At 46.4% G+C, this 26057-nt stretch overlaps 1 protein-coding gene across 1 annotated transcript in view; it reads left to right on the top strand.

Annotated features, from left to right (window-relative positions):
- LOC115103152 (glypican-1-like) overlaps positions 1-26057 on the top strand; it is a 159330-nt gene that overhangs the window by 110357 nt on the left and 22916 nt on the right. Inside the window, exons 6-7 of the mRNA XM_065005795.1 lie at positions 23004-23169; positions 25597-25727. Of these exons, the coding sequence (XP_064861867.1) occupies positions 23004-23169; positions 25597-25727 (297 nt within the window). The remainder of the gene's footprint in view (positions 1-23003; positions 23170-25596; positions 25728-26057) is intronic.

The raw sequence follows: 26057 nt of genomic DNA, 5'->3' as shown, positions 1-26057 counted from the left end.
CGCTCTTGTTGGCTGGCCCTCGCTTCATACTCGTCGCCAAACCCACTGGCTCCATGTCATCTACAAGACCCTGCTAGGTAAAGTCCCCCCTTATCTCAGCTCGCTGGTCACCATAGCATCTCCCACCTGTAGCACACGCTCCAGCAGGTATATCTCTCTAGTCACCCCCAAAACCAATTCTTTCTTTGGCCGCCTCTCCTTCCAGTTCTCTGCTGCCAATGACTGGAACGAACTACAAAAATCTCTGAAACTGGAAACACTTATCTCCCTCACTAGCTTTAAGCACCAACTGTCAGAGCAGCTCACAGATTACTGCACCTGTACATAGCCCACCTATAATTTAGCCCAAACAACTACCTCTTTCCCAACTGTATTTAATGTATTTATTTATTTTGCTCCTTTGCACCCCATTATTTTTATTTCTACTTTGCACATTCTTCCATTGCAAAACTACCATTCCAGTGTTTTACTTGCTATATTGTATTTACTTTTCCACCATGGCCTTTTTTGCCTTTACCTCCCTTCTCACCTCATTTGCTCACATTGTATATAGACTTGTTTATACTGTATTATTGACTGTATGTTTGTTTTACTCCATGTGTAACTCTGTGTCGTTGTATGTGTCGAACTGCTTTGCTTTATCTTGGCCAGGTCGCAATTGTAAATGAGAACTTGTTCTCAACTTGCCTACCTGGTTAAATAAAGGTGGAAAAAAAAGGATATAGGACTAGTAATAGGACTGGTAATAGGACTTATTATGTGAGATTTTAAGCAGTTTTTTCACAGCTCTACACACTGACCTGACACTAGGTAACCTTTGGAGTATAGTGAATTAAGAGCAAGAGTGCTGTGTGTGTGTATGTGTGTGCTCATGCATGCATTTGCCCACATTAAGTGTGTTGGTGTTTCATACCACCATGACAGTAGCACTACTATATGTATGAATCACTCTTACCACTGAGAGCCTGACTTCATATCCCAGTGACAGGAGCTTCTATATACATGTCAGACAGGTTCTGGGAATAGGGTTCTCTCTTCCCAAGCCCTCCCCCTCTCTCTCGAACTTCCTTTCTCTCTCTCCTCTGTTTTTCTCTCAATTCAATAAAAAATGTACAATAAACAAAAGTTCCAAAATAATAAAGACATTTCAAATGTCATATGTTTATATACAGTTGTAATGATGTGCAAATAGATAGTATAAAATGGATAATAAATCAAATAAATATAGGTTGTTCTTCACTGGTTGCCCTTTTCTTGTGGCAACAGGTCACAAATATTGCTGCTGTGATTGCACACTGCGGTATTTCACCCAATAGATATGGGAGCTTGCTTATGGGGCTCTTCTCCAGGTTTATTTCTCTGTAGGGGATGGCTTTGTTATGGAAGGTTTGGGAATTGCTTCCTTTTAGGTAGTTGTAAAATTTTACAGCTCTTTTCTGGATTTTGATAACCTGTCTAGGCGGAACCCCTCGCCAACAGTATTAGGCACCATTTTAAAGATAAAATTATCGTTAGTCCAGCCACAGTGTCTGATTTCAAAAATGCTTTCCCACGAAAGCTCCACAAACGATTATGTTAGATCACCACCAACTCACAGAAAAACCCAACTATTTTTCCAGCCAAAGGGAGGAGTCACAAAAAGCACAAATAGAGATAAAATGAATCACTAACCTTTGATGATCTTCATCAAATGACACTCATAGGACTTCATGTTACACAATACATGTATGTTTTGTTGGTAAAGTTCATATTTATATCCAAAAATCTTATTCTACATTGGCGTGTTACGTTCAGTAGTTCCAAAACATGCAGTGATATTGCAGAGAGCCACATGAATTCACAGAAATACTCATAATAAATGTTGTTGAAAATACAACTATTATACATGGATCTTTAGATACACGTCTCCTTAATGCAACCGCTGTGTCAGATTTCAAAAAAAACTTTTCGGAAAAAGCATAATCTGAGAACGGCACTCAGAACCCAAACCAGCCAGAGAAATATCCACCATGTTGGGTAGTCAACATTATTCATAAATAGCATTATAAATATTCACTTACCTTTGATAATCTTCATCAGAATGCACTCCCAGGAAAAGCAGTTCCACAATAAATGCTTGTTTTGTTAGATAATGTCCATCATTTATGTCCATTTATGTCCAATAGCGTCTTTTGTTAGGGCGTTTGGTAAACAAATCCAAAATTGCGATCTGGTCCATTCGGACGAAACGTTCAAAAAGTTATATTACAGGTCGAAGAAACTTGTCAAACTAAGTATAGAATCAATCTTTAGGATGCTTTCATCATAAAAGTTCAATAATGTTCCAACCGGAGAATTCCATTGTCTGTAGAAAAGCAATGGAACGAGAGCTACCTCTCAAGTGAAAGCGCGTGACTGAGAACGAGGCTGTAGGCAGACCCCTTAGTCAAACAACTCCCATCCGGCCCCCCTTCACATGAGCAGCCTGAAACAACGTTTTAAAGATGTTTGACATCTAGTGGAAACCTTAGGAAGTGCAAAATAACCCATATCCCACTGTGTATTCGATAGGGGTCAGTTCAAAAACTACAAACCTCAGATTTCACACTTCCTGTTTGGATTTTTTCCTCAGGTTTTTGCCTGCCATATGAGTTCTGTTATACTCACAGACATCATTCAAACAGTTTTAGACACTTCAGAGTGTTTACTATCCAATACTAATAATAATATGCATATATTAGCATCTGGGACTGAGTAGGAGGCAGTTCACTCTGGGCACGCTATTCATCCAAAAGTGAAAATGCTGCCCCCTACCCCAAACAAGATAATTAGCGGATATTGGCCTATTTCTGCTCTGCATTAATTATTTGGTGTTTTAAGTTCTACACTGAGGATATTTTTGCAGAATTCTGCATGCAGAGTCTCAATTTGGTGTTTGTTCCATTTTGTGAATGGACCCCAGACCTCACAACCATAAAGGGCAATGGGTTCTATAAATATTTCAAGTATTTTTAGCCAGATCCTAAATAATGTTGAATTTTATGTTCCTTTTGACGGCATAAAATGCCCTCCTTGCCTTGTCTCTCAGATCTTTCACAGCTTTGTGGAAGTCACATGTGGCACTGATGTTTAGGCCGAGGTATGTATTGTTTTTTGTGTACTCTAGGGCAACGGTTTCAGGATGGAATTTGTTAGGGTGTGTAGGGTGAATACATGGTCTGTCGTACGGTAATGTGGTAGAAAGACAATTTCATATTTGCTCAGTACATTGATTTGTACGAGTCTGCTGTTAATGATAATGCACGGTAATTATCGGGGTAAAATTTTCTCTACTTTTGTGGATTGGGGTGATCAGTACTTGGTTCCAAATTATGGGGAAGATGCCAGAGCTGAGGATGATGTTAAAGAGTTTAAGAATAGCCAATTGGAATTTGTGGTATGTATATTTTATCATTTCATTTAAGGATACCACAGGCCTTTTTGGGTTGGAGGGTTTGTATTTTGTCCTGTAGTTCATTCAATGTAATTGGAGAATCCAGTGGGTTCTGGTAGTCTTTAATAGTTGATTCTAAGATTTGTATTTGATCATGTATATGTTTTTGCTGTTTGTTCTTTGTTACAGAGCCAAAAAGATTGGAGAAGTGGTTTATCCATAAATCTCAGTTTTGGATAGATAACTCTTTGTGTAGCTGTTTGTTTAGAGTTTTTCAATTTTCCCAGAAGTGGTTAGATTCTATGGATTCTTCAATTACATTGAGCTGAATTCTGACGTGCTGTTCATTCTTTTTCCGTAGTGTATTTCTGTATTGTTTTAGTGATTCAACATAGTGAAGCCGTAGGCTCATGTTTTCTGGGTCTCTATGTTTTTGGTTGGATAGATTTCTCAATTTCTTTCTTAGGTTTTTGCATTCTTCATCAAAATATTGATCATTGTTGTTCATTTTCTTAGGTTGTCTGCTTGAAATGTTTAGATTTGATAGCGAAGCTGAGAGGTCAAATATACTGTTTAGGTTTTCTACTGCCAAGTTTACATCATCACTATTACAGTGAAACATTTTGTCCACGAAATTGTCTAGAAGTGATTGAATTGGTTGTTGCCTAATAGTTTTTTGGTAGATCTCCACACTACTTTCCTTCCATCTATAGCATTTCTTAATAGTATTAAGCTCCTTTGGCTTTGATGCCTCATGATTGAACAAAGCTCTGTTCAAGTAGAGTGGGATTTTGCTGTGATCTGATAGGGTTGTCAGTGGACTAACTGTGAACACTCTAAGAGACTGGGTTGAGGTCAGTGATTTAGTAGTGTACAGTACTACTGCCAAGAGATGAGCTGTATGCGCACCTACCATAGGAGTCCCCTCGAAGCCTACCATTGACTACAGTTGAAGTCGGAAGTTCACACACACTTAGGTTGGAGTCATTAAAACTCGTTTTTCAACCACTACACAGATTTTTGTTAACAAACTATAGTTTTGGCAAGTCGGTTAGGACATCTACTTTGTGAATGACAAAAGTAATTTTTCCAACAATTGTTTACAGACAGATTATTTCACTTATAATTCAATGTATCACAATTCCAGTGGGTCAGAAGTTTACATACACTAAGTTGACTGTGCCTTTAAACAGCTTGGAAAATTCCAGATAATGATGTCATGGCTTTAAAAGCTTCTGATAAGCTAATTGACATCATTTGAGTCAATTACAGGTGGACCTGTGGATGTATTTCAAGGCCAACCTTCAAACTCAGTGCCTCTTTGCTTGACATCATGGGCAAATCATAACAAATCAGCCAAGACCTCAGAATTATTTTTGTAGACCTCCACAAGTCTGTTTCATCCTTGGGAGCAAATTCCAAACGCCTGAAGGTACCACGTTCATCTGTACAAACAATAGTACGCAAGTATAAACACCATGGGACCACGCAGCCGTCATACCGCTCAGGAAGGAGACGCCTTCTGTCTCCTAGAGATGAACGTACTTTGATGCGAAAAGTGCAAATCAATCCCAGAACAACAGCAAAGGACCCTGTGAAGATGCTGGAGGAAATAGGTACAAAAGTATCTATATCCACAGTAAAATGAGTCCTATATCGACATAACCTGAAAGGCCGCTCAGCAAGGAAGAAGCCACTGCTCCAAAACCGCCAAAAAAAATCCAGACTATGGTTTGCAACTGCACATGGGGACAAAGATTGTACTTTTTGGAGAAATGTCCTCTGGTCTGATGAAACAAAAATAGAACTGTTTGGCCATAATGACCATCAATATGTTTGGAGGAACACGGGGGAGGCTTGCAAGCTGAAGAACTCCATCCCAACCCTGAAGCACGGGGGTGGCAGCATTAAGTTGTGGGAGTGCTTTGCTGCAGGAGGGACTGGTGCACTTCACAAAATAGATGGCATCATGAAGTAGGAAAATTAGGTGGATATATTGAAGCAACATCTCAAGACATCAGTCAAGAAGTTAAAGCTTGGTCACAAATGGGTCTTCTAAATGGACAATGACCCCAAGCATACTTCCAAAGTTGTGGCAAAATGGCTTAAGGACAACAAAGTCAAGGTATTGGAGTGGCCATCACAAATCCCTGACCTCAATCCTATAGAAAATGTGTGGACAGAACTGAAAAAACGTGTACGAGCAAGGTGGCCTACAAACCTGACTCAGTTACACCAGCTCTGTCAGGAGGAATGGGCCAAAATTCACCCAACTTATTGTGGGAAGCTTGTGGAAGGCTACCTGAAACGTTTGACCCAAGTCAAACAATTTAAAGGCAATGCTACCAAAAACTAATTGAGTGTATGTAAACTTCTGACCCACTGGGAATGTGATCAAAGAAATAAAATCCAAAATAAATCATTCTCTCTAATATTATTCTGACATTTCACATTCTTAAAATAAAGTGGTGATCCTAACTGACCTAAGACAGGGAATTGTTACTAGGATTAAATGTCAGGAATTGTGAAAAACTGAGGTAGGTGTTCATCCTCCTGTGTGCTGAGGGTGTCAGGTTCTTGTCCAGTTCTAGCATTTAGGTCACCACAGACTAGTACATGTCCCTGGGCTTGGAAATTGTTGATCTCTCCATCTAGGAAGGAGAAGCTGTCACCGTTAAATTATGGGGGTTTTGGTAGCACATATGAGGACATTTTTCTCTGTTGAGATATTTTCCTCATGAATTTCTAGCCAGATGAAAAAGGTTCATGTTTTGACTAATTTAATAGAGTGGGTTAGGTCTGCTTTATTCCAAATTAGCATACCCCCGGAGTCGCTTCCCTTTTTCACACCTGGTAGTTTGGTGGATGGGACTACCAGCTATCTGTAACCTAGAGGGCAACCAGTGGGTCCATTTCCTTTATACCATGTTTCTTGTAGGATGACAATTTCTGTATTCCAATTTCTTTGATGAAGTCTGGGTTCCTGCTCTTTATGCCAAAGGCAGATGACCTCAGACCTTGTATATTCCAGGATGAGATTGTAAAATGTTGTGTTCCATAGTGTATAGTGTTGTTTTTGTGTGGTTTAGTCCCGGACCATCACAGTAGGTGTGAGCAGAGCATGTTAAGCATCTGATACATACCTCTTAGGTCGCAGGATGGGGCTTGGGCGGGTGTAATAGTGGGGGTTGGGCCTGTTGCTCTTCTCACGGCCGGGGCATATGTCCTACTGTCATGTTGGGGCATAGGGTGGGCAGAATGGGCATAGCTCTGATATGGGGGGGCCTATATAGAGTGTGGTCAGAGTTTGCTTGGGGTGGTCTTAGCTGGTTGGGGTGTGGCTGGTGATGCTGTGGTCTGGGTGTAGGTCCTCTTTTTATTTCACCTTTATTTAACCAGGTAAGCTAGTTGAGAACAAGTTCTCATTTACAACTGCGACCTGTGACTGTAACTTCTTGGCATGGGTTCTCTCGGTGCAGGTCCTTCAGCAGGGGTTCTGGGAAGGTGTCTCCCTGGTCTGGGCAGGGTGTCCATTACTGTGTTGCTCCTGGGGCTACGGTTGAGGGTGACGTCCTTCAGGGTCCCCCTCTTGCTCTCTCTCTCTCTCTCCCTTGCAGTGCATGCTGGGAGTTTTTTGGAATTTGAGTGTTTTGTGTGGAGGGCTCTGTCCTAACTTATTTTCTTGATTCTCTTCTTGGTCTTTTCTTTCCATTTTTATTTTCTATGGTGGAGGGTTAATGCACTGTTTGTTTTAGCAGTACCCACTGTTCTTTTCAAAGTTAGGGTGGAAGAGGACAGAATTTAGTTTCCAGGGGTTTGGAAGGTGTGGTGTGTGTGATATCTTCTCAGCCTAGCACGGAGGAGACGCTGTCGTTAGGGCATGGATTCGGGTGTGTTTCTGAGAATGGAGTTGAGGTGGTGATGGTTCTGCTCGTGGTCGGTGAACAGGTAGGAGCTGAATTTATACATTCCGCTTCCAGAATGAACAAAGCTGTGGTTGTTTTCATGAAAAGAGCAAATTTGGTGGGTAGGCTCACTGCTAGTGGAATATTTGTTAGGGGTGTGTTGGTGCCAATTTCTCCTGTTTCTACCCCTTCGACCAGGGTGATAGTTGCAAATTTGCCTCTGTTTATTATGGATGATCAAATCAGGAAATAGCTGAGTCGTTTTGGTATGTTTGCTAGTGGTTTTCGTGTACTGTCTGCGGATTTTCAGGCAGATGACGTTAAGCATGTTGTTTCGTTCCGGGGGCAAGTGTTCATGTTTCTGAATAACAATGAGCAACACCAAAATTTACATTTTAATGTGAGGCATGGGGAGGGGCTCTATGCAGGGTTTGCAAGTACAGATAGTCTACGGTGTTTTGAGTGTGAGGATTTGGGGCATAAGAGCTTTGCGTGCCCACATAAAAGCCGTAGACAAGGTGAGGGTACAAGCGCCAGTTGGGGAAATCGAGGTCAACGTGCAGGGGGCAATGAAACGCAGGCAGCAGAGGCTGGGCCTAGTCATGCCAGGGATGGTGTGTCGATGAGACTGGGCCTAGTTAGGCTAGAGATGGTGGGGTAGCTGAGGCTAGGTCTAGTCATGCTATGGATGGTGGTGTAGATGAGGCTGGGCCTAGTCAGGCTAGAGATGGTGGTGTAGATGAGGCTGGGTCTAGTCATGCTATGGATGGTGGTGTAGATGAGGATGTGCCTAGTCATGCTATGGATGATGGTGTAGATGAGGCTGGGCCTGGTCATGTTATGGATGGTGGTGTGGAAGAGGCTGGGTCTAGTCAGGTTATGCTAGTGGATGAGGAGAGTATAGTAGGGAAGTGTAAGAGACTGGAGGGGAGGAGGAGGAGGAGGGTGTCAAGCGGAAAGGAAAAGGGGGAGAAGAAAGGAGGCTGGGGTGGTCAAAGGCACCAAGGAACCTTTGCCTGGTGCTGGGGGGAGGCCCTGGCCAGAGAGGAAGCCCTGGCCAGAGAGGAAGCCCTGGCCAGAGAGGAGGCCCTGGCCAGAGAGGAAGGGCAGGTGGTCAGTGTGGGAGAGGGAGATGAGGAGGAGGAAGGTGAGTCTGAGGAAGAGGATGAATAGGAGGATTTTTTCCCTGAAGCTGACAGCCAGTCAAGCAGAGGGGTCAAAGTACACGGAGAGGGCTTTTTTTCTGATCCAAGAAAGTTTGTAAGATCAGTACAACATGCTATGAAAAAAGAGGGGCATGGTGTCCTCTCACCCAGGAAACAGTTTAGGTTGAGGAAGTGGGTCACAACATTGAGTGAAGGTTTACCTTCAGACGCTGTTTAGATGAAGAGTTTCTTTCTGGCACTGTGGCTTTTTGAGCTTTGCTACTGGTCTCTTTCTTTGCTGTTTTTTCTCTCACTTCTTATGGAGACTCTCGGGTAGGATCGCTCAATATAAATGGTGCCAGAGATGCGGGAAAGAGGAGTGAGTTGGGTGAATATGTAAAACACAAAAAAGTACAGGTGTTGTTTCTTTACTCAGGCAAAGTTGGCTACTTGGTTAACAAGAAGGAATAGGGTCAAAGGCTCGGGGACAACTATTATTTAATGGGATGGTCTCTACGTGCCTTGGGGTGGAATTTGAGTTTTATAAAATGGTAAAAAGTGAAATATGGTGTTGTTGGGGGGGCTGTCTGTACAGTTGGGGAAGATGTTTCAGGAGATATGGTGTGTTGGGGGGCTGTCTGTACAGCTGGGGAAGATGTTTCATGAGATATGGTGTGTTGGGGGGCTGTCTATACAGCTGGGGAAGATGTTTCAGGAGATATGGTGTGTTTGGGGGGCTGTCTATACAGCTGGGGAAGATGTTTCAGGAGATATGGTGTGTTGGGGGCTGTCTATACAGCTGGGGAAGGTGTTTCAGGAGATATGGTGTTGTGGGGGGGCTGTCTGTACAGCTGGGGAAGATGTTTCAGGAGATATGGTGTGTTGGGGGGCTGTCTATACAGCTGGGAAGGTGTTTCAGGAGATATGGTGTGTTGGGGGGCTGTCTGTACAGCTGGGGAAGATGTTTCAGGAGATATGGTGTGTTGGGGGGCTGCCTATACAGCTGGGGAAGATGTTTCAGGAGATATGGTGTGTTGGGGGGCTGTCTGTACAGTTGGGGAAGGTGTTTCAGGAGATATTGTGTGTTGGGGGCTGTCTATACAGCTGGGGAAGGTGTTTCAGGAGATATGGTGTGTTGGGGGGCTGTCTATACAGCTGGGGAAGGTGTTTCAGGAGATATGGTGTGTTGGGGGGCTGTCTATACAGCTGGGGAAGATGTTTCAGGAGATATGGTGTGTTGGGGGCTGTCTATACAGCTGGGGCAGATGTTTCAGGAGATATGGTATGTTGGGGGGCTGTCTGTACAGCTGGGGAGGATGTTTCAGGAGATATGGTGTGTTGGGGGGCTGTCTGTACAGTTGGGGAAGGTGTTTCAGGAGATATGGTGTGTTGGGGGGCTGTCTATACAGCTGGGGAAGGTGTTTCAGGAGATATGGTGTGTTGGGGGGCTGTCTATACAGCTGGGGAAGATGTTTCAGGAGATATGGTGTGTTGGGGGCTGTCTATACAGCTGGGAAGATGTTTCAGGAGATATGGTGTGTTAGGGGGCTGTCTATACAGCTGGGGCAGATGTTTCAGGAGATATGGTGTGTTGGGGGCTGTCTGTACAGCTGGGGAAGATGTTTCAGGAGATATGGTGTGTTGGGGGGCTGTCTGTACAGCTGGGGAAGATGTTTCAGGAGATATGGTGTGATGGGGGGCTGTCTATACAGCTGGGGAAGATGTTTCAGGAGATATGGTGTGTTGGGGGGCTGTCTGTAAAGCTGGGGAAGATGTTTCAGGAGATATGGTGTGTTGGGGGGCTGTCTGTACAGCTGGGGTAGATGTTTCAGGAGATATGGTGTGTTGGGGGCTGTCTGTACAGCTGGGAAGATGTTTCAGGAGATATGGTGTGTTGGGGGGCTGTCTGTACAGCTGGGAAGATGTTTCAGGAGATATGGTGTGTTGGGGGCTGTCTGTACAGTTGGGGAAGATGTTTCAGGAGATATGGTGTGTTGGGGGCTGTCTATACAGCTGGGGAAGGTGTTTCAGGAGATATGGTGTGTTGGGGGGCTGTCTATACAGCTGGGGAAGGTGTTTCAGGAGATATGGTGTGTTGGGGGGCTGTCTGTACAGTTGGGGAAGGTGTTTCAGGAGATATGGTGTGTTGGGGGGCTGTCTATACAGCTGGGGAAGATGTTTCAGGAGATATGGTGTGTTGGGGGGCTGTCTGTACAGCTGGGGAAGATGTTTCAGGAGATATGGTGTGTTGGGGGGCTGTCTGTACAGCTGGGGTAGATGTTTCAGGAGATATGGTGTGTTGGGGGGCTGTCTGTACAGCTGGGGAAGATGTTTCAGGAGATATGGTGTGTTGGGGGCTGTCTATACAGCTGGGAAGGTGTTTCAGGAGATATGGTGTGTTGGGGGGGCTGTCTGTACAGTTGGGGAAGGTGTTTCAGGAGATATGGTGTGTTGGGGGCTGTCTATACAGCTGGGGAAGATGTTTCAGGAGATATGGTGTGTTGGGGGGCTGTCTATACAGCTGGGGTAGGTGTTTCAGGAGATATGGTGTGTTGGGGGGCTGTCTATACAGCTGGGGAAGATGTTTCAGGAGATATGGTGTGTTGGGGGCTGTCTGTACAGCTGGGGAAGATGTTTCAGGAGATATGGTGTGTTGGGGGGCTGTCTATACAGCTGGGGAAGGTGTTTCAGGAGATATGGTGTGTTGGGGGCTGTCTATACAGCTGGGGAAGATGTTTCAGAAGATATGGTGTGTTGGGGGCTGTCTGTACAGTTGGGAAGGTGTTTCAGGAGATATGGTGTGTTGGGGGGCTGTCTATACAGCTGGGGAAGGTGTTTCAGGAGATATGGTGTGTTGGGGGCTGTCTATACAGCTGGGGAAGATGTTTCAGGAGATATGGTGTGTTGGGGGCTGTCTGTACAGCTGGGGAAGATGTTTCAGGAGATATGGTGTGTTGGGGGCTGTCTGTACAGCTGGGGTAGATGTTTCAGGAGATATGGTGTGTTGGGGGGCTGTCTGTACAGCTGGGGAAGATGTTTCAGGAGATATGGTGTGTTGGGGGGGCTGTCTGTACAGCTGGGGAAGATGTTTCAGGAGATATGGTGTGTTGGGGGGCTGCCTATACAGCTGGGGAAGGTGTTTCAGGAGATATGGTGTGTTGGGGGGCTGTCTGTACAGTTGGGAAGGTGTTTCAGGAGATATGGTGTGTTGGGGGGCTGTCTATACAGCTGGGGAAGGTGTTTCAGGAGATATGGTGTGTTGGGGGCTGTCTATACAGCTGGGGAAGGTGTTTCAGGAGGTATGGTGTGTTGGGGGGCTGTCTATACAGCTGGGGAAGATGTTTCAGGAGATATGGTGTGTTGGGGGGCTGTCTATACAGCTGGGGAAGATGTTTCAGGAGATATGGTGTGTTAGGGGGCTGTCTATACAGCTGGGGCAGATGTTTCAGGAGATATGGTATGTTGGGGGCTGTCTGTACAGCTGGGGAAGATGTTTCAGGAGATATGGTGTGTTGGGGGCTGTCTGTACAGCTGGGGAAGATGTTTCAGGAGATATGGTGTGTTGGGGGGCTGTCTGTACAGCTGGGGAAGATGTTTCAGGAGATATGGTGTGTTGGGGGCTGTCTATACAGCTGGGGAAGGTGTTTCAGGAGATATGGTGTGTTGGGGGGCTGTCTATACAGCTGGGGAAGATGTTTCAGGAGATATGGTGTGTTGGGGGGCTGTCTGTACAGTTGGGGAAGGTGTTTCAGGAGATATGGTGTGTTGGGGGCTGTCTATACAGCTGGGGAAGGTGTTTCAGGAGATATGGTGTGTTGGGGGGCTGTCTATACAGCTGGGGAAGATGTTTCAGGAGATATGGTGTGTTGGGGGGCTGTCTGTACAGTTGGGGAAGGTGTTTCAGGAGATATGGTGTGTTGGGGGGCTGTCTATACAGCTGGGGAAGGTGTTTCAGGATATATGGTGTGTTGGGGGGCTGTCTATACAGCTGGGGAAGGTGTTTCAGGAGATATGGTGTGGGGGGGGGGCTGTCTATACAGCTGGGGAAGATGTTTCAGGAGATATGGTGTGTTGGGGGGCTGTCTGTACAGCTGGGGAAGGTGTTTCAGGAGATATGGTGTGTTGGGGGCTGTCTATACAGCTGGGAAGATGTTTCAGGAGATATGGTGTGTTGGGGGGCTGTCTGTACAGTTGGGGAAGGTGTTTCAGGAGATATGGTGTGTTGGGGGGCTGTCTATACAGCTGGGGAAGATGTTTCAGGAGATATGGTGTGTTGGGGGGCTGTCTATACAGCTGGGGAAGATGTTTCAGGAGATATGGTGTGTTGGGGGGCTGTCTGTACAGCTGGGGAAGATGTTTCAGGAGATATGGTGTGTTGGGGGCTGTCTGTACAGCTGGGGTAGATGTTTCAGGAGATATGGTGTGTTGGGGGCTGTCTGTACAGCTGGGGAAGATGTTTCAGGAGATATGGTGTGTTGGGGGCTGCCTATACAGCTGGGGAAGGTGTTTCAGGAGATATGGTGTGTTGGGGGGCTGTCTGTACAGTTGGGGAAGGTGTTTCAGGAGATATGGTGTGTTGGGGGCTGTCTATACAGCTGGGGAAGATGTTTCAGGAGATATGGTGTGTTGGGGGGCTGTCTATACAGCTGGGGAAGATGTTTCAGGAGATATGGTGTGTTGGGGGACTGTCTATACAGCTGGGGAAGGTGTTTCAGGAGATATGGTGTGTTGGGGGGCTGTCTATACAGCTGGGAAGATGTTTCAGGAGATATGGTGTGTTGGGGGACTGTCTATACAGCTGGGGAAGATGTTTCAGGAGATATGGTGTGTTAGGGGGCTGTCTATACAGCTAGGGCAGATGTTTCAGGAGATATGGTATGTTGGGGGGCTGTCTGTACAGCTGGGGAAGATGTTTCAGGAGATATGGTGTGTTGGGGGCTGTCTGTACAGCTGGGGAAGATGTTTCAGGAGATATGGTGTGATGGGGGCTGTCTATACAGCTGGGGAAGATGTTTCAGGAGATATGGTGTGTTGGGGGCTGTCTGTACAGCTGGGGAAGATGTTTCAGGAGATATGGTGTGTTGGGGGCTGTCTATACAGCTGGGGAAGGTGTTTCAGGAGATATGGTGTGTTGGGGGGCTGTCTATACAGCTGGGGAAGGTGTTTCAGGAGATATGGTGTGTTGGGGGAGCGCTGTCTATACAGCTGGGGAAGATGTTTCAGGAGATATGGTGTGTTGGGGGGCTGTCTATACAGCTGGGGTAGATGTTTCAGGAGATATGGTGTGTTAGGGGGCTGTCTATACAGCTGAGGAAGATGTTTCAGGAGATATGGTGTGTTGGGGGGCTGTCTGTACAGCTGGGGAAGATGTTTCAGGATATGGTGTGTTGGGGGCTGTCTGTACAGCTGGGGAAGCAGGAGATATGGTGTGATGGGGGGCTGCTATACAGCTGGGGAAGATGTTTCAGGAGATATGGTGTGTTGGGGGGCTGTCTGTACAGCTGGGGAAGATGTTTCAGGAGATATGGTGTGTTGGGGGCTGTCTGTACAGCTGGGGTAGATGTTTCAGGAGATATGGTGTGTTGGGGGCTGTCTGTACAGCTGGGGAAGGTGTTTCAGGAGATATGGTGTGTTGGGGGCTGTCTGTACAGCTGGGGAAGATGTTTCAGGAGATATGGTGTGTTGGGGGCTGTCTGTACAGTTGGGGAAGGTGTTTCAGGAGATATGGTGTGTTGGGGGGCTGTCTGTACAGCTGGGGAAGATGTTTCAGGAGATATGGTGTGTTGGGGGGCTGTCTGTACAGTTGGGGAAGGTGTTTCAGGAGATATGGTGTGTTGGGGGGCTGTCTGTACAGCTGGGGAAGATGTTTCAGGAGATATGGTGTGTTGGGGGGCTGTCTATACAGCTGGGGAAGATGTTTCAGGAGATATGGTGTGTTGGGGGGCTGTCTATACAGCTGGGGAAGATGTTTCAGGAGATATGGTGTGTTGGGGGCTGTCTATACAGCTGGGGAAGATGTTTCAGGAGATATGGTGTGTTGGGGGGCTGTCTATACAGCTGGGGAAGATGTTTCAGGAGATATGGTGTGTTGGGGGGCTGTCTGTACAGCTGGGGAAGATGTTTCCGGAGATATGGTGTGTTGGGGGCTGTCTGGAGATATGGTGTGTTGGGGGGCTGTCTGTACAGCTGGGGAAGATGTTTCAGGAGATATGGTGTGTTTGGGGGCTGTCTGTACAGCTGGGAAGATGTTTCAGGAGATATGGTGTGTTGGGGGCTGTCTGTACAGCTGGGGAAGATGTTTCAGGAGATATGGTGTGTTGGGGGCTGTCTGTACAGCTGGGGAAGATGTTTCAGGAGATATGGTGTGTTGGGGGCTGTCTGTACAGTTGGGGAAGATGTTTCAGGAGATATGGTGTGTTGGGGGCTGTCTGTACAGCTGGGGAAGATGTTTCAGGAGATATGGTGTGTTGGGGGGCTGTCTATACAGCTGGGGAAGATGTTTCAGGAGATATGGTGTGTTGGGGGGCTGTCTATACAGCTGGGGAAGATGTTTCAGGAGATATGGTGTGTTGGGGGCTGTCTGTACAGCTGGGGAAGATGTTTCAGGAGATATGGTGTGTTGGGGGGCTGTCTGTACAGTACAGGGGAAGATGTTTCAGGAGATATGGTGTGTTGGGGGGCTGCCTATACAGCTGGGGAAGGTGTTTCAGGAGATATGGTGTGTTGGGGGGCTGTCTGTACAGTTGGGGAAGGTGTTTCAGGAGATATGGTGTGTTGGGGGGCTGTCTGTACAGTTGGGGAAGGTGTTTCAGGAGATATGGTGTGTTGGGGGCTGTCTATACAGCTGGGGAAGGTGTTTCAGGAGATATGGTGTGTTGGGGGGCTGTCTATACAGCTGGGGAAGATGTTTCAGGAGATATGGTGTGTTGGGGGCTGTCTGTACAGCTGGGGAAGATGTTTCAGGAGATATGGTGTGATGGGGGCTGTCTATACAGCTGGGAAGATGTTTCAGGAGATATGGTGTGTTGGGGGGCTGTCTGTACAGCTGGGGAAGATGTTTCAGGAGATATGGTGTGTTGGGGGCTGTCTGTACAGCTGGGGAAGATGTTTCAGGAGATATGGTGTGTTGGGGGGCTGTCTGTACAGCTGGGGAAGATGTTTCAGGAGATATGGTGTGTTGGGGGGCTGTCTGTACAGCTGATGGGATAGAGATGTTTCAGGAGATATGGTGTGTTGGGGGGCTGTCTGTACAGCTGGGGAAGATGTTTCAGGAGATATGGTGTGTTGGGGGGCTGTCTGTACAGCTGGGGAAGATGTTTCAGGAGATATGGTGTGTTGGGGGGCTGTCTGTACAGCTGGGGAAGATGTTTCAGGAGATATGGTGTGTTGGGGGCTGTCTATACAGCTGGGGAAGATGTTTCAGGAGTGTTGGGGGCTGTCTATACAGCTGGGGAAGATGTTTCAGGAGATATGGTGTGTTGGGGGCTGTCTGTACAGCTGGGGAAGATGTTTCAGGAGATATGGTGTGTTGGGGGCTGTCTGTACAGCTGGGGAAGATGTTTCAGGAGATATGGTGTGTTGGGGGGCTGTCTGTACAGCTGGGGTAGATGTTTCAGGAGATATGGTGTGTTGGGGGCTGTCTGTACAGCTGGGGAAGATGTTTCAGGAGATATGGTGTGTTGGGGGGCTGTCTGTACAGCTGGGGAAGATGTTTCAGGAGATATGGTGTGTTGGGGGGCTGTCTGTACAGTTGGGGAAGATGTTTCAGGAGATATGGTGTGTTGGGGGCTGTCTGTACAGCTGGGGAAGATGTTTCAGGAGATATGGTGTGTTGGGGGGCTGTCTATACAGCTGGGGAAGATGTTTCAGGAGATATGGTGTGTTGGGGGCTGTCTATACAGCTGGGGAAGATGTTTCAGGAGATATGGTGTGTTGGGGGGCTGTCTGTACAGCTGGGGAAGATGTTTCAGGAGATATGGTGTGTTGGGGGGCTGTCTGTACAGCTGGGGAAGATGTTTCAGGAGGGCTATGGTGTGTTCAGGGGGGCTGTCTGTACAGCTGGGGAAGATGTTTCAGGAGATATGGTGTGTTGGGGGGCTGTCTGTACAGCTGGGGAAGATGTTTCAGGAGATATGGTGTGTTGGGGGCTGTCTGTACAGCTGGGGAAGATGTTTCAGGAGATATGGTGTGTTGGGGGGCTGTCTATACAGCTGGGAAGATGTTTCAGGAGATATGGTGTGTTGGGGGGCTGTCTGTACAGCTGGGGAAGATGTTTCAGGAGATATGGTGTGTTGGGGGGCTGTCTGTACAGCTGGGGAAGATGTTTCAGGAGATATGGTGTGTTGGGGGGCTGTCTATACAGCTGGGGAAGATGTTTCAGGAGATATGGTGTGTTGGGGGGCTGTCTGTACAGCTGGGGAAGATGTTTCAGGAGATATGGTGTGTTGGGGGCTGTCTGTACAGCTGGGGAAGATGTTTCAGGAGATATGGTGTGTTGGGGGGCTGTCTGTACAGCTGGGGAAGATGTTTCAGGAGATATGGTGTGTTGGGGGGCTGTCTGTACAGCTGGGGAAGATGTTTCAGGAGATATGGTGTGTTGGGGGGCTGTCTGTACAGCTGGGGAAGATGTTTCAGGAGATATGGTGTGTTGGGGGCTGTCTGTACAGCTGGGGAAGATGTTTCAGGAGATATGGTGTGTTGGGGGGCTGTCTGTACAGCTGGGGAAGATGTTTCAGGAGATATGGTGTGTTGGGGGCTGTCTGTACAGCTGGGGAAGATGTTTCAGGAGATATGGTGTGTTGGGGGCTGTCTATACAGCTGGGGAAGATGTTTCAGGAGATATGGTGTGTTGGGGGCTGTCTATACAGCTGGGGAAGATGTTTCAGGAGATATGGTGTGTTGGGGGGCTGTCTGTACAGCTGGGGAAGATGTTTCAGGAGATATGGTGTGTTGGGGGCTGTCAGGAGATATGGTGTACAGCTGCCTATACAGGGGAAGATGTTTCAGGAGATATGGTGTGTTGGGGGGCTGTCTGTACAGTTGGGGAAGATGTTTCAGGAGATATGGTGTGTTGGGGGGCTGTCTGTACAGCTGGGGAAGATGTTTCAGGAGATATGGTGTGTTGGGGGGGCTGTCTGTACAGCTGGGGAAGATGTTTCAGGAGATATGGTGTGTTGGGGGGCTGTCTGTACAGCTGGGGAAGATGTTTCAGGAGATATGGTGTGTTGGGGGGCTGTCTGTACAGCTGGGGAAGATGTTTCAGGAGATATGGTGTGTTGGGGGGCTGTCTGTACAGCTGGGGAAGATGTTTCAGGAGATATGGTGTGTTGGGGGGCTGTCTGTACAGCTGGGGAAGATGTTTCAGGAGATATGGTGTGTTGGGGGCTGTCTGTACAGCTGGGGAAGATGTTTCAGGAGATATGGTGTGTTGGGGGGCTGTCTGTACAGCTGGGGAAGATGTTTCAGGAGATATGGTGTGTTGGGGGCTGTCTGTACAGCTGGGGAAGATGTTTCAGGAGATATGGTGTGTTGGGGGGCTGTCTGTACAGCTGGGGAAGATGTTTCAGGAGATATGGTGTGTTGGGGGGGCTGTCTGTACAGCTGGGGAAGATGTTTCAGGAGATATGGTGTGTTGGGGGGCTGTCTGTACAGCTGGGGAAGATGTTTCAGGAGATATGGTGTGTTGGGGGGCTGTCTGTACAGCTGGGGAAGATGTTTCAGGAGATATGGTGTGTTGGGGGCTGTCTATACAGCTGGGAAGATGTTTCAGGAGATATGGTGTGTTGGGGGGCTGTCTGTACAGCCGGGAAGATGTTTCAGGAGATATGGTGTGTTGGGGGGCTGTCTGTACAGCTGGGGTAGATGTTTCAGGAGATATGGTGTGTTGGGGGGCTGTCTGTACAGCTGGGGAAGATGTTTCAGGAGATATGGTGTGTTGGGGGCTGTCTGTACAGCTGGGGAAGATGTTTCAGGAGATATGGTGTGTTGGGGGGCTGTCTGTACAGTTGGGGAAGATGTTTCAGGAGATATGGTGTGTTGGGGGGCTGTCTGTACAGCTGGGGAAGATGTTTCAGGAGATATGGTGTGTTGGGGGCTGTCTATACAGCTGGGGAAGATGTTTCAGGAGATATGGTGTGTTGGGGGCTGTCTATACAGCTGGGAAGATGTTTCAGGAGATATGGTGTGTTGGGGGCTGTCTGTACAGCTGGGGAAGATGTTTCAGGAGATATGGTGTGTTGGGGGGCTGTCTGTACAGCTGGGGAAGATGTTTCAGGAGATATGGTGTGTTGGGGGGCTGTCTGTACAGCTGGGGAAGATGTTTCAGGAGATATGGTGTGTGGGGGGCTGTCTGTAGCTGGGGGATGTTTCAGGAGATATGGTGTGTTGGGGGGCTGTCTGTACAGCTGGGGAAGATGTTTCAGGAGATATGGTGTGTTGGGGGCTGTCTGTACAGCTGGGGAAGATGTTTCAGGAGATATGGTGTGTTGGGGGGCTGTCTGTACAGCTGGGGAAGATGTTTCAGGAGATATGGTGTGTTGGGGGCTGTCTGTACAGCTGGGGAAGATGTTTCAGGAGATATGGTGTGTTGTGGGGGCTGTCTATACAGCTGGGGAAGATGTTTCAGGAGATATGGTGTGTTGGGGGCTGTCTATACAGCTGGGGAAGATGTTTCAGGAGATATGGTGTGTTGGGGGCTGTCTGTACAGCTGGGGAAGATGTTTCAGGAGATATGGTGTGTTGGGGGGGCTGTCTATACAGCTGGGGAAGATGTTTCAGGAGATATGGTGTGTTGGGGGGGCTGTCTGTACAGTTGGGGAAGATGTTTCAGGAGATATGGTGTGTTGGGGGGGGCTGTCTATACAGCTGGGGAAGGTGGGTTGGATATACGGTTGTGGAAGTGTTGAGATTTTGGTTATTATGATGTTGTTTTTGTACCGTGGTGTAGAGGGCAAGGTGAGTATGGTGCATGTATGCAGTACTGCAGTACAGGATATTTTTGGTGTTTTGTTTTAAGTGCGGTGGGGGATTTTAATGAAATGAAAATGTTTCATTAAAGAAGGACAAAAAGTCAGTCTCTCTTTCCCCTCTCTCTGTCTCTCTCATCAAAACATTGATGGTCTGACTTATTCTCTTGCCTCTCAAGTGGAGCACTAGGTGGAGGAGAAGGGGAGGAGAGAAGGAGTAAAGGAGGAGAGGAGGGTGGACACGGGGCGTGCTGTATAGTCATGACGATAGACAGACACCATTTCATGCACCATGTTCTTTTGTCTTTGACTGTATGTTTCTGCTAACTAGGCTTTGTCTGACTTATGGTTGAAGACTCCAGGAAAGCATCAGACTGACCCAGTTTGGTTTAAAGGAGTTTTGTATACCAAGCTGAGCCCTCTCTCTCTTCTCTCTCTCTCTTCTCTCTCTCTCTTCTCTCTCTCTATTCTCTCTCTCTCTCTCTTCTCTCTTTCTCTCTTCTCTCTCTCTCTTCTCTCTTCTCTCTCACTCACTCACACACACACACACACTGTAGTTTCGTATGCGTAGCAGGGGGTGTCTTGCGAGCAGGGCGTACTGGTATTAACCCAGTTCCAGTTGTAACGGACCAAGGCCCTTTCCTGTGGGAACAGCCCAGTGGGATAGAGTGAGAGAGAAGGAAAAGGAGAAGAAGGATGGGTGGATGGGAGAAAAGCGCAGACGGCGGTGTCATGGACCTTGTGTGCACACAAAGCAAATTCTTTCAGACGATTGGTTTCCACGGTAACTGGGCAGAAAAAAAGCTAACAGCGCGGCGCTAGCGTAAAAGAATGGCCATGGGAAGTGACCTCCCGCTGTATTCTGTGTGTCTTGTTTGTTCGCCCACCACCAAGGAAACTCACACATTCAAAGGATCGTAAGCTCTTTGGCCACACACAGCAATGGTGGGTTTCACATCGTAAAACGGAAGCATATGCAGAAAAGTACCTCATACCTCTACTGTAAAATATGATGGTGGATATCTGATGTTACAGGGCTATTCTCCTTCCACTGAACCTGGGCCCTTGTTGAGGTCAATGGCATCATGCACTTTGCAGGAAACTTTTGGCCATAACCTGATTGCCTCTGCCAGAAGGCTGACACTTAGTGAATCTTCCAGCAAGACAATAACGCCAACCACACATCAAAATACACAAAGAAATGGTTCATTGACCCCAAAAAATCCTCATTTGGCAATGGCCATCTCAGTCTCTGGACCTGAACCCCTTTGAAAACCTGTGGTGTTAATTGAAGAGTGCAGTCCATAAGCGCAGACAAAAGATATCACATGAAATTGTATGTCACATACACATGTTTAGCAGATGTTATTACGGGTATAGTGAAATACTTTTGTTCCTAGCTCCAACAGTGCATTAATATCTAACAATATACAACAATGCACACAAATCTAAAGTAAAAGAATGGAATGAAGAAATATAGAAATATTAGGACGAGGAATGTTGGAGTCCGGAGTATCAATATAAATATACAGTATATGGGTAAAGCAGTATGAAAACATTATTAAAATGAACCATGTTCCATTACTAAAGTGACCAATGTCCCATGTCTATGTACAGGCAGCAGCCTCTAAGGTGCAGGAATGAGTAACCAGGTGGTAGCCGGCAAGTGACAGTGACTAAGTTCAGAGCAGGGTACTGGGTGGATGCCTGCTAATGATGGCTATTTAACAGTCTGCTGGCCTCAAAGCTGTTTTTCAGTCTCTCGGTCCCAGCTTTGATGCGCCTGTACTGACCTCGCCTTCTGGATGATAGCGGGGTGAAAAGGCTGTGGCTCGGGTGGCTGAGGTCCTTGATGATCTTCTTGGCCTTCTTGTGATGCTGGGTGCTGTAGGTGTCCTGGAGGGCAGGCAGTCTGCCCCCGGTGATGAGTTGGGCTGACTCCACCACACTTTCTCTGAGCCAATTGTATTAGTATACAATTATATCCTGTTCAATTGTTTTAGCAAAAATATAAACGTTTTCAAAGATTTGAATGAGTTACAGTTCATATAAGGAAATCAATTAATTGAAATAAATTCATTAGGCCCTAATCCATGGATTTCACATGACTGAGAATACAGATGTACATCTGTTGGTCACAGATACTTAAAAAAACGTAGGGGCATGGATGAGCAAACCTGTCAATGTCTGGTGTGACCAACATTTGCCTCATGCAGCATGACACATCTCTTTCGCATAGAGTTGATCAGGTTATGAATTGTGGCCTGTGGAATGTTGTCCCCCTCCTCTTCAATGTCTGTGTGAAGTTGCTGGATATTGGTGAGAACTGGAACACGCCGTCGTACACATCGATCCAGAGCATCCTAAACATGCTCAATGGGTGACATGTCTGGTGAGTATGCAGGCAAGAACTGGGACTTTTTCAGCTTCAAGGAATTGTGTACAGATCCTTGCGACATGGGGCCGTGAATTATCATGCTGAAACATGAGGTGATGGCGGCGGATGAATGGCATGACATAGGGCTTCAGGATCTCTTCAAGGTATCTCTGTGCATTCAAATTCCCATTGATAAAATGCAATTGTGTTGGTTGTCCGTAGTTTATGCCAGCCCATACCATAACCCCACCACCGCCATGGGGCATTCTGTTCACAACGTTGCAAACTGCTCGCCCACATGACACCACGGATTCATCCATGAAGAGCACACTTAACCAGCGTGCCAGTGGCCATTGAAGGTGAGCATTGGCCCATTAAAGTCGGTTACGATGCCGAACTGCAGTCAGGTCAAGACACTGGATAGGACGACGAGCACACGGATGAGCTTCCCTGACAGTTTGTGAAGAAATTCTTCGGTTGTGCAAATCCACAGTTTCATCAGCTGTCCGAGTGGCTCGTCTCAGACCATCCCACAGGTGAAGAAGCCTGATGTGGAGATCCTGGGATGGCGTGGTTATACGTGGTCTGTGGTTGTGAGGCCAGATGTACGTACTGCCACATTCTCTAAAACGATGTTGGAGGTGCCTTATAGTAGAGAAATTAAAATGCAATTCTCTGGCAACAGCTCTGGTGGACATTCCTGCAGTCAACATGCACGCTCCCTCTTCACTTTGTAAAGATCATGCTGTTGAATTAGATTCTTGATATGCCACACCTGTCAGGTGGATGGATTATCTTGGCAAAGAACAAATGCCCACTAACACGGTTGTAAACAAATTTGTGCACAACATTTGAGAGAAATAAGCTTTTTGTGTGTATAGAACATTTCTGGGATCTTTTATTTCAGCTCATGAACCAAGGGACCAACTCTTTACATGTTGCGTTTATATTTCTGTTCAGTGTATTTATTTTATACCGTCCTTTTTGCTCATCTTTATCAAGCAAGGCCAATCATTTTGGACCTGACTGTATATATTTATGATATATGATATTGAAGTCAATCGAGGGGCAGGGATGTGAACCCAGGTCGCTGTGTGAAAGGCACCCTACGCATCGCACCAATAGGATTAAGCCACTTGGTGGGAATTGTATTGTGGCTCATATAGTATCTCTATAATATTGTTGTATCTCCTCTCCCAGGTACCCCTGAGCCCAGAGTGCATGCGTGCCTTCATGAAGATGACCTACTGTCCCCACTGCCGTGGAGTGGCCACTGCCAGGCCCTGTGCTAACTACTGTACCAACGTACTGAAGGGCTGCCTCGCTAACCAGGCCGACCTGGACACAGAGTGGAGGAACTTGGCTGGTGAGACACATACACACACACACACCCTAATTTCACACACACACGCACACATTTGCACACTAATTTAATTTTAATTCCTACAGTGCCTTCATAATGTATTCACACCCTTTGACTTTTTCCACATTTTGTTGTGTTACAGCCTGAAATGAATGTGTCACTGTGAGATTTTGTGTCATTGGCCTACACACAGTACCCCATAATGTCAATATGAAATTATGTTTTTAGATTATTAATTTTATTCATAAGACATTTCAGCTTTTCATTTTTTAAGTCAATAAGTATCCAATCCCTTGGCTGTGGCAAGCATACAGTGGGGCAAAAAAGTATTTAGTCAGCCACCAATTGTGCACGTTCTCCCACTTAAAAAGATGAGAGAGGCCTGTAGTTTTCATCATAGCTACACTTCAACTATGACAGACAAAATGAGGGAAAAGAATCCAGAAAATCACATTGTAGGATTTTAATGAATTTATTTGCAAATGATGGTGGAAAATAAGTATTTGGTCAATAACAAAAGTTTACCTCAATACTTTGTTATATACCCTTTGTTGGCAATGACAGAGGTCAAACGTTGTCTGTAAGTCTTCACAAGGTTTTCACACACTGTTGCTGGTATTTAGGCCCATTCCTCCATGCAGATCTCCTCTAGAGCAGTGATGTTTTGGGGCTGTTGCTGGGCAACACAGACTTTCAACTCCCTCCAAAGATTTTCTTTGGGGTTGAGATCTGGAGACTGGCTAGGCCACTACAGGACCTTGAAATGCTTCTTACGAAGCCACTCCTTCGTTGCCCAGGCGGTGTGTTTGGGATCATTGTCATGCTGAAGGACCCAGCCACATTTCATCTTCAATGCCCTTGCTGATGGAATCTCACGATATATGGCCCCATTCATTCTTTCCTTTACACGGATCAGTCGTCCTGGTCCCTTTGCAGAAAAACAGCCCCAAAGCATGATGTTTCCACCCCCATGCTTCACAGTAGGTATGGTGTTCTTTGGATGCAACTCAGCATTCTTTGTCCTCCAAACACGACGAGTTGAGTTTTTACCAAAAAGTTATATTTTGGTTTCATCTGACCATATGACATTCTCCCAATCGTCTTCTGGATCATCCAAATGCTCTCTAGCAAACTTCAGACGGGCCTGGACATGTACTGGCTTAAGCAGGGGGACTGCAGGATTTGAGTCCCTGGCGGCGTAGTGTGTTACTGATGGTAGGCTTTGTTACTTTGGTCCCAGCTCTCTGCAGGTCATTCACTATGTCCTCCCGTGTGGTTCTGGGATTTTTGCTCACCGTTCTTGTGATCATTTTAACCGCACGGGGTGAGATCTTGCATGGAGCCCCAGATCGAGGGAGATTATCAGTGGACTTGTATATCTTCCATTTCCTAATAATGGCTCCCACAATTGATTTCTTCAAACCAAGCTGCTTACCTATTGCAGATTCAGTCTTCCCAGTCTGGTGCAGGTCTACAATTTTGTTTCTGGTGTCCTTTGACAGCTCTTTGGTCTTGGCCATAGTGGAGTTTGGAGTGTGACTGTTTCAGGTTGTGGACAGGTGTCTTTTATACCGATAACAAGTTCAAACAGGTGCCATTAATACAAGTAACGAGTGGAGGACAGAGGAGCCTCTTAAAGAAGAAGTTACAGGTCTGTGAGAGCCAGAAATCTTGCTTGTTTGTAGGTGACCAAATAATTATTTTCCACCATAATTTGCAAATAAATTCATAAAAAATGTGATTTTCTGGATTTTGTTTTCTCATTTTGTCTGTCATAGTTGAAGTGTACCTATGACGAACATTACAGGCCTCTCTCATCTTTTTAAGTGGGAGAACTTGCACAATTGGTGGCTGACTAAATACCAGGAAAACCTGGTTCAATCTGCTTTCCAACAGACACTGGGAGACAAATTCACTTTTCAGCAGGAGAATAACCTAAAACACAAGGCAAATATATACTGGAGTTGCTCACCAAGTTCCTGAGTGGCCAAGATACAGTTTTGATTTAAATTGGCTTGAAAATCTATGGCAAGACTTGAAAATGGCTGTCTAGCAACAACCAACTTGACACAGCTTGAAGAATAATGTGCAAATATTGTACAATCCAGGGGTGCGAATCTCTCTGAGACTTACCCTTGAAAGACTCATAGCTGTAATCGCGGGGTAATGTCAGCGGGGTTAATACTTAATACTTATGTAATAATTATGTTCATTTTCAATATAAAACAATTCTCAAACATGTTTTCACTTTGTCATCATGGGATATTGTGGGTAGATGGGTGAGAAAAAAATAATACATTTAATCCATTTTGAATTCTGGCTGTAACACAACAAAATGTGAAATACGTCAAGGGGTATGAATACTTTCTGAAGGCTCTGTATAAGCATCTATTCACATTTAAAATATTGCATCCCCCCCTGTCTCTGCAGATGCCATGCTGCAGGTCTCTAACAGGTTTGAGGGTGTGTCCAGTGTGGATGTGGTGTTCCTCTCTCTCCCCACACACATCTCAGAGGCTATCACCACCATGATGGACAACATAGACACGTTTAACAACAAGGTCAGAACAGCAGTCAGCACACACACACATACTTACCCATGCACGCAAACACATGTGCCACACACACACACACACACACACACACACACACACACACACACACACACACACACACACATTCCGACACACATTCCACATTCAAGTATTATTATCGATCACTGACACAGTGTTGATCAGGGCTCATAACACACATTCATAACCTGATGTTGATCCCTGTACTGGTTTAATGTTATAACGTTCCACATACCAGGGGCCGTTTGTAAATCGTGCATATGTACAAGATATACCCCAAAATGTGAGTGCGCCAGTTCTCACGCAAAGTTGTAATGT

The sequence above is a fragment of the Oncorhynchus nerka genome, linkage group LG20, assembly GCF_034236695.1.
Source record: "Oncorhynchus nerka isolate Pitt River linkage group LG20, Oner_Uvic_2.0, whole genome shotgun sequence".
NCBI lineage: Eukaryota > Metazoa > Chordata > Actinopteri > Salmoniformes > Salmonidae > Oncorhynchus > Oncorhynchus nerka.
Note: the sequence above shows the minus strand (reverse complement) of the source record. Positions and strands in the feature narration are given on the sequence as shown.